At 34.9% G+C, this 15,164-nt stretch overlaps 3 protein-coding genes across 4 annotated transcripts; 1 reads left to right on the top strand and 2 right to left on the bottom strand.

The window, feature by feature from the left end:
- Window positions 1-2,677: 2,677 nt before the first annotated feature.
- On the bottom strand, window positions 2,678-7,368 carry LOC115445310. Of its 2 annotated transcripts, none has more exons than XM_030171532.2 (5): window positions 7,237-7,368; window positions 5,037-5,139; window positions 4,455-4,761; window positions 3,701-3,842; window positions 2,678-2,796 (listed from the first exon to the last, which is right to left on the bottom strand). In XM_030171532.2, the coding sequence occupies exons 2-4, from the start codon at window positions 5,133-5,135 to the stop codon at window positions 3,709-3,711; spliced, it is 540 nt and encodes a 179-aa protein (XP_030027392.1). In that variant the 5' UTR covers window positions 5,136-5,139; window positions 7,237-7,368; the 3' UTR covers window positions 2,678-2,796; window positions 3,701-3,708. The 2 variants fall into 2 exon arrangements, with proteins under 2 accessions (XP_030027392.1, XP_037298292.1); XM_037442395.1 differs by lacking the exon at window positions 7,237-7,368 and adding an exon at window positions 7,145-7,233.
- A 252-nt stretch (window positions 7,369-7,620) lies between these two features.
- On the bottom strand, window positions 7,621-11,703 carry LOC115445309. Its single transcript, XM_030171531.2, has 7 exons — window positions 10,134-11,703; window positions 9,856-10,015; window positions 9,392-9,680; window positions 9,158-9,252; window positions 8,919-8,982; window positions 8,643-8,789; window positions 7,621-8,440 (listed from the first exon to the last, which is right to left on the bottom strand). The coding sequence occupies exons 1-7, from the start codon at window positions 10,684-10,686 to the stop codon at window positions 7,622-7,624; spliced, it is 2,127 nt and encodes a 708-aa protein (XP_030027391.2). The 5' UTR covers window positions 10,687-11,703; the 3' UTR covers window position 7,621.
- On the top strand, window positions 11,304-14,922 carry LOC115445311. Its single transcript, XM_030171533.2, has 7 exons — window positions 11,304-11,472; window positions 11,716-11,902; window positions 12,298-12,580; window positions 13,115-13,203; window positions 13,278-13,341; window positions 13,592-13,738; window positions 13,861-14,922. Exons 1-7 carry the CDS (start codon window positions 11,304-11,306, stop codon window positions 14,848-14,850), a joined length of 1,929 nt encoding a protein of 642 aa, XP_030027393.2. The 3' UTR covers window positions 14,851-14,922.
- Window positions 14,923-15,164: the final 242 nt, after the last annotated feature.

Below are 15,164 nucleotides of genomic sequence, written 5' to 3'. Positions count from 1 at the left end.
ACTGAGATTGAAAACAAAAACGAGCCACGTGCCGAACGTCGTCGGGAATCAAGGAACATTACTGAAGGCGTAAAGAATCATGTCGGTCATTATAACCGGACATAATTTATTAAAAAGGGGTCACAATAAGCGACATGTCACTGTAAGGGAAGTCATTATATACGACTTTTTTTATAAAGAATCTTATATGAAAACCAAACTTCGTAGTGTAATTACGTCATAATAAGAGGTTGGTCAATATAGGCAGAGTCATAATAAACGGATTATACTGTAGTTAAATAGAAATGAGTGGTAAAAACAATACTATGAAATATATATTAGATCTGATGCCATCAACAAAATATATCTAGTTTTAGGGAGCAAATCCATTTACTTTTTCATTCGAATACGCAGTTACACAGTGCGAGCTGAGATTAGTTACTAGTGTAGCTACTCGCATCGTATAACCCCAGTGAACGACTATCAAATGCGAGTTAATCTAGTAAATTTATTACTTTTACCACTCGCCTTTTCCATCCCGCCACAATTGATAGTAGCACCTTTGTTGCCACGCGTCCCCAGCGACTAACCAAGTCGAGTCAAGCTACCGAAACTAATGGCAGATGTTATGTATGTACACTAAACTCCAGAACTCGCACTGTGTAACTCATTCCTAAAATTAATATTTTACTTTTGAAAAATTTACTTCGTGCCTGGACAGAGCAAAAATTATAGTACTCTAAAATGTCTAAATGTAACCAAGTTGAATTCATATATAGAAAAAAAATTGAAAATTAATATGAAATTATAAAATACGTTGGTGGTTAAAGATCTTTAGAATTCCTTGTTGACAAATCCCCGAGTTCAAATGTAATAAATGGAAATTTAAAGAGTAAAGTGATAGCTGTGAATAATGTCTATGTTTTAACGCTCAGTGGGAGAATGTGTAATATATTGTTTATTTACGTTGAGATGTTTTTTTAAAAAATACATAGTGTAAAAATATTACTGCGTTTTATTTTCCCTCTGTAGAAAGCTAAAAATATAAAGTCTTGTCTTTAAAAACCTAAATACGATTCTATAAAGTGTAATTTTGATGCATTACTAAATGATACCACATACACTTCTGTCTTTGGTAACAATGTGCAAATCTACGAGTTCGATTCCTTGCTATATTGATTTCCTAAATTCTAATGATGTAGTTTTAATTGTCACTTGACGAAATCCGCCCAGAGGCTCTTTTGAGAATTATTTTCTATTCCTAATTTTTTCGGATTTCACCAATGACGCCCACATGAAAAATTCACCCTGTATAGTTAATATCATTACCAAAAGTATTTCTTAGCGCCCCACGTTGGGTGCCACTGCGGCGTCATCATAGAAAAAAAGCGGGCAGATATTATAATTACGCGAAATAAGATATCTCAGATGTGGTGTGTAGCAAAATAAAGTATTTATTCCTGTGATGAACTTCCTGACTCCGAGCTGCAACTGAGTAATTGTACACTTTACAGCACTTGGTCAAAACACTTACATCTAACAATATAATCTAACTCTAAATTTAACAATAACCCAGCAATAACAATAAAATAAAATTCAAACTAATAACAAAATAACTAAAATTATTTCCAATACTTAACTAACTAAAGAACATTTTAAAGTGTTTCTAAAAATAACTTTATACTATTGTAAATATGACAAGGTTTGTTATAAAATATATCCAGATCTGTGATGAGCGTGCACGGCATTGAGAAGTGCGACCGCCGGGCGGTAGGTGCCGACGCGGCGCGACGTGTGCGCACTCCTCGCAGCCACTCAATGCAAACAGATTCCTGCGCCTACGCGGGCCCTCCACACTCTCATTACTAACCAAAAACGTAGCCGGTGTGCACGCAATTCCAATCCACTCAAGGGCTGTAGGGTTGTCTATTTTGTTGATAAGAATAAGATTTTGTTGCGTCTGTACTCCAAATTGTTCAACCCTACCATACCCGTGACACATAGAAGGGTATAAAATGGGTCATATCCATACATCCGTTTGAATAAATATCGAGCGAATTTTCTCTGAATTCGCTTAAGTAACAAGGTATACATGCTTTGGTACGGGTTCCACACTATCGCGTTGTATACAAGTCTACTACGCACATAGGCTTTGTATAGCGTTATTACTGCTCTGGAGCCCTTTAAATTAGAACAAACCTTAGAATTTTGTTGGCCCCTTCACAGGTGGACAAAATATGTTGCAAGAACAACCGAGAGTCTAATATTACTCCCAAATATTTAATTTTATCAACTCGATCGATTTACCGCCAATGTGATAGCAAATTGTAACGGTTTGCACTTTCGAGAAAATGATATAGTTTTACCATTTAGCTATATTAAAATTTTGACGATTTTCCACACTCCAATTAAAAACAGCATCTATATCATCAAAATACGCAGCGTCCACCTGTCTACCAACATCCATCTCAATAGTCGCGTAGTCAATAAAGTTAATATGGTTCGTTGCTGTCGACCATTTCACCCTAAAACCGTGTTGCTCGTCAGCAACCCAGACAGCGATTTGCTGTCTTATGCTGCGATCAATAATGGTCTCAAATATCTTACCAAATACAGAGAGCACAGCTATAGATCTGTACGTGTATGTGTGCATGATGGGGTGTAATGCGTATGAACACGATTGAAATTGCAAAAACTGTTAGTTTTGTGTATCACATTTATTATCTTACAGACATCTCGCTTACAATAGTAACATTGGATCTACACTAAGCGCCGTGCCAGAGACCCTCCAACACCAGCCAAGCACCATTTGTACGTCTGGAAAAACAAATTAACATTGTAATAATCTTATATGGCATCAGACAATTTCAACAATTGTGTGTAGGTACACGCAACTGTTGAGGAAGAAATGGTTGCGTTCCTCTATGGAAGAGTAAAATCTCCAGTCAGATGTTGCTTGTGACCAGCCGCGGCTCTTCCGACGGTTCCTATTCGGAGATTGTATATATACTGCGCGTCGCGCAAATTCTGCTACCACAACTCAGAATTAATTATCGCCATCTAGTGTGTTATCACTACAATTATGTCGATTCCACACCAATCTCGCAGTTCCAATGATATTGACAAGATGGCGGACGGATTTGGATGAAATTTGTCACCAATATAGATTATATCCTGGATTAACACATAGGCTACTTTTTATCTCAGCAATTTGCTCCCATGGGAAATAATGTTTTTTCTTCTGAATTCATTAAATTGGTGGTGCTAGCTTCATTGAGGTACGTACGTCTTTTTGTAGCATAAAGTCTTTACACGTGGACGAAAGCGAGAACAATGTCTAATATTTTATATGCTAGTTAATTTGCTTATTTTATAAATTATTTATATTTTAGTAATATATATGTACATACTATGAATTTGAAACTAGGATCTTTCTGTACAAAGCAACCCAACCAGATACACATATCGCAATGTAACCTGCTGATGGGCAAACTAATCTGAATTCGACAAGTATGTTAGGCAATACTTTAAACCTCACAATTTTTTCCATCTTGGTATAGAAATTACTAGTGCCGTAGGAGCTACACATGAGAGGGGAAAACCTCACAGTAATTACCATACCGGGGAAAAAAAGAAGGCTCCCGAGGCCTGTGTTACTCTACACTATATTTTGTATATGTTGGTGTCACCCAAATACTTATAAGTAAAAAAACTATCTTACCAGAAAGTTTACTTCCAGCGGTTGTTCTCGTAGTCCCACTTGGAGGCGAGACCGTCCACGGGGTTGACCTTGAGGTCGAGCATGCGCCTCAGCTGCGCCTTCTGGTTCTCCTCCTTCAGGGATTCGGGGAGCGGGCTGTACACTGTAAGGTTATACAGAATTTTAATAAATGACAAAAGCAATCCAGTATACAAAATGGTTACTATTACATTAGAGCTCTTCCTCCCGAAAAATATTAAAGATGTGATCTCCGCACCGATACACAATGATGATTCGATTGTATTTTTTTGTTTACAGAGATACGCTTGTTTCAAAGCATTATTTAAGAGTATGATGTCGAAGAACTATTATTTGTATTTTACCGCGGTTTTTTTTCTTATGATTTTCTCTTGCCGGTTCGAAGGCGTCGTTACGTCACGGGGCGGACTGTCTTGGTCGTACGAAAAGGCAAAATTACAATATGTACCTACATTTAACAGTTATAATTTTTTTTAGTTGTTTTGGGTCTGATCTGATGATTATGACGTGTTTTGATCTTAACGTGTAAGTGCAACTAATTTGCCCATGTTACTAATACAATATTTTATTTTCTATTTTGTTTATTTTTATTCATTCTTTTTAAAACATCAGACACTTAAAAAAATAATATATTACAAACAAAACAAAGACATCAGCTATTCGTGTTGAAGTGTTGACCAACAGCGGTAATTAAAATATTACATAACCTACTAACAAGTGACCTAAAATTACTCACCGAACAGCTTCATGGCCATATAGATCCAGACGGAGAAGGATGCAATAAACAGACCCCATCCAAGAACACCCTTCCACTCGCCCGTGGGCGCCTGGAACTCAGCAAAAGTCTGGCAGAAGGAAACGCGGTACAGCGCTTTCTTCTCCTCGAGGGTCAGCTTGCGCCAGTCTCCCTTCTCCTTCTCACGGAGAGCCTTGACATCGGGGGTTTCAGGGCGGAACCTCACGGCTGGGAGGGGGAACTCGGCGCGGTCTACGTAGTTGGGCTGGCCGTTGAAGCCGTAGCCTACCCACTCGCGGTTGCCGATCTAAAATAGATGAATGTTTATTACTTAAAATATTTTTCCTTTTTTATGTTTATTTATGTCATAATATCGCTGTTAAAATTAATGTGTATATCTTACTGAACTTATTGATCCAGAGCATCGTTATTATATACTATTATCAATATTCTTGACCGGGAGAAATTTCCCATCCACCCTACCTTTCGTACTACTATAAGAACTACTGTAATGGCACTCATGACAGCCCTCAAACACACTTAAAAATTGTAAATAGTTGTATAAAAAAGGGAATCACTTACCTTGCCGAGTTCACTGACTCCAGAAGAGGCGACAGCCCTGGCACAGGCGGGGATTCGCACTGCGTCTAACAGCGCACGGCGCATCAGGTAGTTGGCCATTGTGCTGGAAATTATATAATATCTACTTTTAATATATTATACATACTACAGTTGGGTTAAAAAAAAACGGTATTTGTATGTATGTGACACTTTTTTATGAAAACCCTGAGCCTTGGACAGACCGAGACAGTTGATGGCAGTCGCACCAGTTGGTGTTTGGTGAAATATTTGTGAAAGTATTTCTGAAATCAGAAATGATTCTTTTTGTTTTAAATCAAAATCACTTCAGATCCTTACATTACATTATAGTATGTTAAAGGGTGTTCACCATAATAAGAATTTTAAACAATGCCTCTGTATAAACAAACATAATCTAATTAACAATTACTTGTGAGTGTTACCAATGAACTAATAAAGTATGTTTATTATATTCTACCTACCAAGATTTGATAGGTCTCATGTTTGTGTAATATGTTATAAAAACAAAATCTGTTTAAATGAGGGTGTACGATAATACAATAAGTAAAACATGCTATGTTACATGAGCATGTCATATTGGGTACTGCATTACAAGCAATGACAAATAATAGATCAACAGACAGTATACAGTTTTAAATAGACATTAGGTAATTAACAGCCCTGTACCAAATTATTTTATTAATCAGGTTACAAGCAGGAAGTTCTTCTATAAGGGCAGGTAGGAGTACCCTTAAATGGCGAATATACATGAAAACTGGGAATGAGGAAGAGGCAAAAGACATGTAAATATCATAGCAGGTGAAATTTAAATGTCTCTGTCTACCCCTATGGAATAAGGGTGAGAGTGTCTATGTATATTATACATGCATAGTGTGTATGGGGCTACCGATTATCTAATAAAAGCTTAAAAAAATATTAATTTTGAAAACATCTTTGTTTTTTATTGGAACAGAATGTTATTCATTTTATTAATAATTTAATCTAATAAGTAAGCAATTACCCTGAAGTCTATATCTTACATTATAGTATTCTTTACGTCAAATTCCATTATTTTAAATTAAAACTCTGCTTGTTTAATTCAAATTCATACTCTAAGTATAAATAAGGGTAAAATGATTATGATTTAGTCACATTCGTTTAAAAAACATAGACTTATCTATTGTATTACTGTTCAGAAATTAAAACAGAATGCAGCATTAACCTAAATACAAATAATAAACCTTTAAAATTTTATAGCATTAATTAGTAGGGTGTGGTCAATGCAGTATTTTATCAGAATATTTCAACCGTATAATAATGCTGTGCCGAGTCTGGAATTTGTGTCTGATGTAGCAATAGGCTCGCTACTGTTACAACATGGGACAGAACATATGGCAAAAATCAAGTGCACTAGTTGCAACTCTGCCTATCCATTAGGGGATAAATGCAATACTAAAACTAAAAATCTGTACTTACATTATTTTACAAATAGATACTAATTAAAAAATTACAAATAGGTAAGTATATTTAATATTTGGAATGGAATGGAAGGCATGCAGTTATACAAAATCACCTCCAAATCTTTTGTTTATATCATCAAATTTTTTTTTAAGATATCTTTTGTCATTTACATGATGTTCTTTATAAGGCTTCCGGTTTAAATGCAGGATTATAAAATTGTGCCTTAAAAAATTTAGAAACTAGTAGTAAGTAGATAAGATATAAAGGCGAAATGTAGCAATAGTAATAATTTTATTAATTTGATATTTGTTTTTATATTAAAATGATTAAGTACCACGTAATTTATGCAAATAGTGATTCTTGATTATGATTAACAATATAATCAGCGTTGAAATAGGTCATAAAGTATGTTATTTATCTTTAGTAGTTGAGGTTACTTTTGTCGTATCGATCAATAGGAAAAAGTTACATAACATAAGACGTATCCCTTATTACACTTCCACCTATGAATTTATAATATAGCTTATTTATAAATCCAAATTAGTTTATTAAATAAAAACAAAAGTACCGTAATATCTAATAAAACAAACAAAATTCGAATTTGGAATTTTACATGTGAAGACGTCGTAAAGAGATTTTATGTAACTTACCGCTAGTTATTGGACCTTTATGCACACAAATATAACAATACTTTAAATAATAACACAAAGCGTAAAAACTTTGAAGAAAACAGGATCTTTACCTTTGGAAACGTGATTTCTTTTTGAGAAATATTCTTATCGCCCCACCAGTATGACTGAAAAATCTAGGCGATTCAAGCGACACCTGCCATAAGTTTTAATGATCGATTTTTACGTTCCACTTTACGCATTTTAGTTTATGAAATATAAAAAATAATTTGTATCTGTTCTAGTTGCAAAATTAGCTAAAATACATATTATACCCTATTGCATATAAACTATGTATTTTTTTTCCTTGTTATCATTATTTCACCCATTAAATATGAGGTTTGCAAATCAAACTAGAAAATATCTATTAATAACAGATCTATTTTCTGTCGTGTCATAGGAATAAAATAAAATAGAGATCAATTAACATAGATCATTTTAAAGAAAGGCAAAACTTACTTAATTATTAATATTTTTATTTTCTCGTTCATTAATAGCTTCGGTTAATAAATCATACAATTCATTTTTGGGAATAAAATCAAACAAGTCAGTTTCATTATTTCGAAATGTCATGTCTTTGAATGAATCCGTAGCTATGCTTAAACCACCGTGTTCTAAATCTTCAAAACCGCTATTTTTCTTTTCGTTATCAGATAAATAAAGTAGCGTTAAAACTGAATCGTCTACGTTTTGTAACTTATTTTTATAATCCTTAACATTAGATTTCTTTTTATGTGTTTTTACTGCAGTTAATTTATTTTTACTAAGATAATGCTCCTTCTTCGAATCTTCATCTGAATTCATAATCTGTTTTAAATCTATATCATCTATTAATTTTATTAAATCCTTTTCTAATTCTTTTTCATGACTCGCATCAAAGTCCTCATTCAGCGCAGTGTATTTTTTTATTTTTTCCGTAGTAAATTCCTCCAAATCCATTTGTGTTCTTATATGACTGATTTCTGGAACATATGCTGTGGTAGCTGCAAAAGCAGTAGCTACAGTAGCACGTGAACTTCGTTTCTCTCCGTTAATGACCTTTTGATCTCGTTCTATGTTCTTTTTGTTTAACATTGTATTCAAAAATTCGTTGAAAAGCGAATCGTCACTGAGTACTCTAAGTGCATCCGATTCACCTATTGGAACCGGTCTCATGACACCACCTCCTAAGGGTGCAATCTTAAAAGTTGTTGGTTTGGGAGACGTGTGAACGAAAGGAGGCATGAATGGATGGCGTGGTGGTGGTAGTGTTGTTCTCTTTTTGGTATGTGGAACGTCCTGCAAAATAAAAAGTATATTACCTGACAATCACAAGCTCTTATTTTGTGGTATTCACCTACAATTAAATGGTGATTAAATACCGGTATTTTACCATTAAATATTACGTTACTTCGTTAATAATATATCAACATGCCCGCTATACAACTACCTTGGTTCAAGTAAATTCTTTTATAGCTAAACGTTTCCAATTTTTTATTACCTGATCCATAATCTCGTCGATCCAATCAGCATAGTACCCGACTTTAGTGAATACCGTCGGCGCATCAGGAGCGCCGCACACTGGAGATCCGAAGCTGATCACTCCTGTCAGTCTTCCGTTGACAATTCCTGGACCACCTACGTCGCGCTGAGAAGAATACAAAAGAAAATGCTTATAAAGTAATGATGAGATTGATTTGTTATGTTTAGAATGAATTTGGTTGTCGTTATAATGCATAATTTCAGTTAGTTTTATATTCTGTTCTTTACCACTTACATTACAAGCACCACCGCCTTTGGAAAAGAAGCCTGCGCAAAAATTCTTTCTGGTGACGTATTCACTGAAAAGATAAGGAAATACCAGAATATAACCTTCACCATCATCATCAGCTAAGACCTCATGAATTCTTAACCAACCCGTTAAAAGCGATCCGCATACAACGAGTTCTTACTACCTTTATAGTGAGCTAACAAGAAATATACAAAAGCACACTTTAAATAAACACTAGTAATCACCTGGAGTAAATATCTCGGCACTCCCGGAGAGGGTAAAAGTCTAATACCGAGAAAGATAGCCGATTCGCCCAAAGATCTCCGATTATATTGCTGGACTGAAACATCGCACCAATAAAGTCACAAAGCTAAAAAATCACGCATCTATAATATTAACACAACATAAGCTCACACCTCTAGAATTTACGATTTTAAAATTCAGTAACACTCCAAACTATCAAAAGACTATTGCCTTACCCCTTTAGCGCCCCAACCGACAATAGTAATTCCATCCGTAGTTTCAGGTAGTGGACTTGGTTTCCTATCTATATTAATCTTCTTCACCCGCCGTCCTCGTCTTCTGAACTTGATCCTTCTAACCAGGCGCATAAGACACAAGTTGTTCCTCAAGTTCTTCGGGTTGTACTCAGGGTGGAAGTAGACCTCCTGGACTGGAATGTTCTCTCCTCCAGTGGCGTAGTAGTTACTGCCCACGCGGACTGAGAGGAAGGATGGGTTCTCGCGGAAAAAACGGTTGTTCCACGCTCTTAAAATACATTACCATTAATATTGGAATTGTTATTAGGCGACATCTTTAATTTAAGATTTATAAGTTGCAAGAATATTTATACAAATACTTAGTAAGAATTTAAACTATAAAATTAACAATCAATATGAGACAGTCTGGAATGCTAGTGTTAAATTATTATTTTGGCACTTACAATTGCAAACAGGACGCAGCACTGATGATTAAGTCAGACTTAATGATAGATCCTCCACACTGGAACTTCTGGAAGAACTGGACACTGGCCATGAATGGAAAATATTTAATCTTGGTTCTGTCACCGCGGTAGATGCGCCGACCGCTCTGCTCGGTGGGCTCTATAAAAAAATATGAAAATATAAAAGGTTACATAGAATCACAGCCCCAAAATGCGCTGAGTCTAGGAATGGATGTAAAATAGTATAAAATTATGTGACATAAAAAAAAAACTCTTACCCCAAAATTCATTATCGCTTAATTCTTCGTCGTTTTCCAATGATCTATTAGTTAACGTTGAATCTTGCTGATCTTTGCTTTCATTTAAGTGCCTCAAAATCGCCGCATCCAAATCAAAATCATATCTCTCAGTATAAATATCTTTCTTTAAATTCTCAAACTCAGTAATAAATCGGACGACTTCTTCGACCGTTATTTCTTCGCTTGATGTTTCCTTATCCGAATCTTTAACTTTCCCATCCAAAACTTCATTTATTATATCCATTAAGCTTCCATTCATATTTTTGGCTCTAGTTTCTTTAACAAGTTCATTGAAAACAGATTTTTCATCTTCACTTACAATTGCAATAGTGTCATATAATTTAGTATAATTATTTAATTTCTCTTTATATTTTACTTTTAATTGTGCAAATATAGTTCTAATCATATCCACCACATACGATTCAGTAGTTCTTGTAACAACTTGGTTTGATTTTAATTGTACTAAACAGTTTATTTTTACCAGATTATATAAAAGTAATAAATTAAACAAGATCTTAACGATAAGTAACATGTCTTATATTTTGGACCCGTTTCGCTTTAATGTGTGTTTCCATAAATAATATCAGTTTTATTGTTTTCATTTTATTGTAGATTCAAATTGCTATTGCCGTATGTGTACTAGTGGTAAAATCAAAGTCTAATAGTCATGTAGATTTTATTTCTGTTAAAATGTTGTTACTTTCTCTTTTTAGTTTTTTCGTAAGTCTTGGGTTAGTGAGCCTGAAAGCAAATAATCTTGTGAATATTTTAGAACTGAAAGATAATTTGTTTTACACAGTGAATGAAAACATCCATAGCATAATAAATAGAATGTTTTCGGTGCTAAGACTAAAATCGGACTTTTTAAAATCAAATAAAATACACCTTTTGCTCACAATGCACAGTGATTTAAATAATATAGCTGTGAAAAACTTCAATTTTTATAAAGAAATAACAAATATCACTAAATTTAAAAACAATAGTCATAAAAATAATGACAATTTACAACTGATAGACATTTTAGATCAAATTATAAAAGAAAGCAATCAAGAAAATAATGTGCAGAACACTGTTAAAACTACATTCAATAATAATACAAAAGAAAATAAAGTAAATCACAGTGAAGAAAAAATATTAAACAATTATACGATGGCATCTAATTCAATCGAGTCTCTGGATTTCTTAGAAGACTTTTTAAGCAAAATAAACGAACTAACTGTTGACAATTTTGTAATGGAAATTTCAAATGAAACATTGAATAATGGAACAGACATCTTTAAATTAGGAAAAACAAATTATAATAATTTGAAGTTATGGAGTAAGTACTTTTTAAGGATGAGATAAAAGGGATCCATAAAAAATATAGAAATTGCCAGATAGAGGCGTCTCATAATATATTCATAGACTAGTGAAGTACCTAACACAAGTGTTAGAGCAAAGTTGCCGCTTCACATTTTTTATAATACAACATAATCACCAATCATTTCTCAGTTACCACTTGGTTCTACCAAATACTTGCTGGGTGCTTAAATACTACTAAACTGACCTTACTTCTTAAAAGGTCCTCCAACCCTCAATGAGAGAGAGGAGTTATTCAACCTAACCAATAGGAGGATATATAAAGGCAAAAGGACCAGGATTAAAAAGTACCCGTTCATGGCCAGTGTCCACGTCATCAACGAGTTCATGTGTGCTGGCTCCATCATCAGCAAGAACTTCGTCATCACGGCTGCCTCTTGCTTGCAAATGTGAGATCATAGACCCTATAATCAGTTTCATAACACGATTCAAGATCAATTCAGCGGGCAGTACATCACATACATAGCCATTGGAATTTTTATGACGCCGTAATAAAGTTGGTCTGCCACTGTGGTCGTATCGAATTTTTAAACAATTCAAATATGAAATGGTAAAAAAATTACAGTTTTCCGTTAAAATAAAATCTAAAAATAACGACAGATAAAAGTAAGTGATCTTGATGTTATCATTCTGGATAAAATGGTATTTGAGCAATTAAAAAAATACCTGCTTAAGAACGGATTACCAAATCTACTTACTTTAGCACTACATCTCTTACATTCTTATATATTTATATCTACGTGACTTATTTAGTCAATAATACAGCGTAGAAATCCAATTCCAGTGTCTTCAACAACAAAAAATTTAGAGAAAATCCTTCTTCAATATTCATCAGAGTAGGCAGCGATTACACCAAGCGTTATGGCGAAACTATTCCAATACGTGAACTGCATTTCCACCCAGAATACGAACCATTTAGTCTGAAGAACAACTTGGCGCTCCTGAAAATAGCGAGACCTCTGAAGTCCTTGAAGAAGAAGCGAAAGGTCAGACGGATCCAGTATGATAGAACAAAGATGAAATTAGTGGATGGAGAAGTTACTATTATAGGATGGGGCGCTACTGATGTTAGTTAATGACAAAGTTAACCTAGATAAATTTTATTTGGCTAAATATGTCTGATGTTAAGTGTACTGAGGTTCAAGTGTGTTAAAAGACTAAATCCTTCGCCATTACAGTGGTCATAATTATATCGTTGCGACTGCTCATTTCTGACAGCCATTATGTAACGCAAATTTTTATTTATGGAGTCTATCATATTGGTGGAAACAAAATCAACACACCCAGATCACGCATTCATCCACGAAGGATAATACAGAGGCGCAACCAGGGCACCCAGTTTTCGCTAAGTGTGTGCCGTCCCATCAATCGCCATAACGGGCACAAATTCCAGACTCCAAGCTGATACTGAGCAAAAAAACCTAAATATCACTTTGCCCACCCTGGGATTCGAACCCAAAAGCCAGAACCTCAAAGCGGTGCCGTACCGCGCATGCGGTATAACTACGCCACCAAAGCAGTCATCATCTAAAAAGACGTATGTAATTACTAATACTATACCTTAACTAAGTAATAACTAACAGGTAAACCTTTCGTTCTAGGACGTCATTGGTGTCAAAAAATATCAACCTCTTGCTGTAGCCAACATCGATGTGTATGATTTCGACAAATGTCAAGAAATTTACTCGAAGTAGGTTATCTACAATTATTTAATAATACTGTGGACTTTGAAATTAAGTATAGCTAATATATAATTAATTTCAGAAATTACGTCATTGAATCTAACTTTTGTGTTGGTTTTGTATCAAAAGGTGGTGGTGCTTGTAATGTAAGTACCTACTTACTTTTATTTGTTATTCCTTCTCAGTTACTATGCGTTTATTTAATCGTGAGACAACCAAGCCGCTTCGGACGGCACTCGACACGGCCAGTAAAAAAAAAATATCACCATTTAGAACTTTAATTTAGTGGCACTGGACAGCGCTTAATAACCTGGAAGTAAAATGTTAAGTCTACCCTATAATAACCCTTACTACGATATCCTACAATCCAAAAAACAATGACAAAAATAATTTCAGAAAGACGTTGGCGGTCCAGGAATAGTCAATGGAGTCCTCGTGGGAGTGATCAGCTTCGGACCTCCAGTGTGTGGGACGCCAGGCATGCCCACTGTACTCGTCAAACTAGGATATTATGCTACTTGGATAGAAAGTGTTATCAATCAGGTATCCTATAATTATAAAACATAATTTATAATAAAATTCTTTTAAAAAGCACCAAGTCCTGGAAATTTTTAAGTAAACTTCAGGTAAAAATTTTGCAAAAATTTAATTCAGAGCTCTTTCAGGCATCCACTTCTGCCGCTTCAGCTAAATTTCGAACGTCAGCCCAAGCTAAAACAGCGGAATTTCCCCCCACTTCTACAAAATTAGAAGAACGGTATCCGCTAAATCCAAATTACGTAAGAACTGGAACCAAACAAGATTACCCCGAGGAAGTTGCAATACTCAACCAAATACTGAATGACGTTATTTTATCAAACAAGACCGTTGTAGACGACATACTATACGGCGCTTTAGAAGATGACTTTAGTGATATTTTCAAACCATCGACTAAAGTAAAAATACACGAACACCCCCTTGCTAATAAAAGTTTATTTCTATTACCCGAAATCCATGATTTTGGCAAAGAACATCAGCCGAATGTTACGGAAGAATTGACTACATCGTCGCCACTATTGACGACGACGCATCCCGGTTTGAATGTACACTATTTGGATGATTATGGGGAGAGGATACGGTATTTGGAAGCTGCCTACCATTTAATGACTATCTTAACTCTTCCCACACCTCGAACTCCTACGACTACTGAAGAACCGAGACATATTACTGATAGAATCGGACGTGCGAGTAGCATTACTTTATTAGAATTAGATGATACTGATGATGAATATTCTAAAGTGGTGAGTTCTGAAGATTCCGAGCAAGTATCAGATAATTATGAAGACCAAAGTAAAGAAATTTATGAAGAGAGTGAAGGAATGAGCATTGATGTAGAAGCTATGACAGAGCGAGAAGTTACCTACCTAACACCTATCTCAAATATTGAAAGGGTGAAAGATAAAGAATACACATTCTTTGTTGATAGAAACGTAAATAAACATAATCCTAAAATTATGGAAGCTAAATCAAAAATGTTTTTAAAAAAACCATACACATCGAAAGGTATGCGTAAAGCCACTCGAATATTGTATAAAAAGAAATTGTTTGCCGAAAATGACGAGAAATTTCGAAGCAAAACGCAAAAGAGGAAGAAAATACGTTTTAGATTTCAGTAACGTTCTATAATTACCGCTATGTTCCTTATAAATATTGTAAGAATAAATTTGAATTTTATTTTTATATCACCTAAAGCTCAGAATCTTGTTCGACTCATTAGCTAACTAACAGGATTTAAAAACAATGAAAACACAAGCTTTGGTTAACAAAGACATAGCTAGAAAAGACGTAAGAGCTATCCTGGCCCTGTCACCATTTTTAAAATGAATCACTCTAGGTCGAATTTCAATCACGGCGGCCAATCTCAACGGAGATCAGCCAAGTTCGCAGGAGATATACTGCATAAATGTGTGCGCAATACATAGATGCACTC

Source organism: Manduca sexta, chromosome 4 (genome assembly GCF_014839805.1).
Source record: "Manduca sexta isolate Smith_Timp_Sample1 chromosome 4, JHU_Msex_v1.0, whole genome shotgun sequence".
In the NCBI taxonomy this organism is placed as follows: Eukaryota; Metazoa; Arthropoda; class Insecta; order Lepidoptera; family Sphingidae; genus Manduca; species Manduca sexta.
The sequence above is the reverse complement of the archived record's forward strand: the minus strand, read 5'-3'. Positions and strand labels throughout refer to the sequence as shown.

Coding starts and splice junctions, on each gene's coding strand:
- LOC115445310 (XM_030171532.2), bottom strand. CDS start 5,135: ATGGCCAACTACCTGATGCGCCGTGCGCTGTTAGACGCAGTGCGAATC. Junction 4,762..5,036: donor GAGTCAGTGAACTCGGCAAG/GTAAGTGATTCC, acceptor CATCTATTTTAG/ATCGGCAACCGCGAGTGGGT. Junction 3,843..4,454: donor TATGGCCATGAAGCTGTTCG/GTGAGTAATTTT, acceptor ATAACCTTACAG/TGTACAGCCCGCTCCCCGAA.
- LOC115445309 (XM_030171531.2), bottom strand. CDS start 10,686: ATGTTACTTATCGTTAAGATCTTGTTTAATTTATTACTTTTATATAAT. Junction 10,016..10,133: donor AAGCGATAATGAATTTTGGG/GTAAGAGTTTTT, acceptor ATTTTTTTATAG/AGCCCACCGAGCAGAGCGGT. Junction 9,681..9,855: donor GCTGCGTCCTGTTTGCAATT/GTAAGTGCCAAA, acceptor ATGTATTTTAAG/AGCGTGGAACAACCGTTTTT.
- LOC115445311 (XM_030171533.2), top strand. CDS start 11,304: ATGGCATCTAATTCAATCGAGTCTCTGGATTTCTTAGAAGACTTTTTA. Junction 12,581..13,114: donor TAGGATGGGGCGCTACTGAT/GTTAGTTAATGA, acceptor CTTTCGTTCTAG/GACGTCATTGGTGTCAAAAA. Junction 13,204..13,277: donor TGTCAAGAAATTTACTCGAA/GTAGGTTATCTA, acceptor AATTAATTTCAG/AAATTACGTCATTGAATCTA.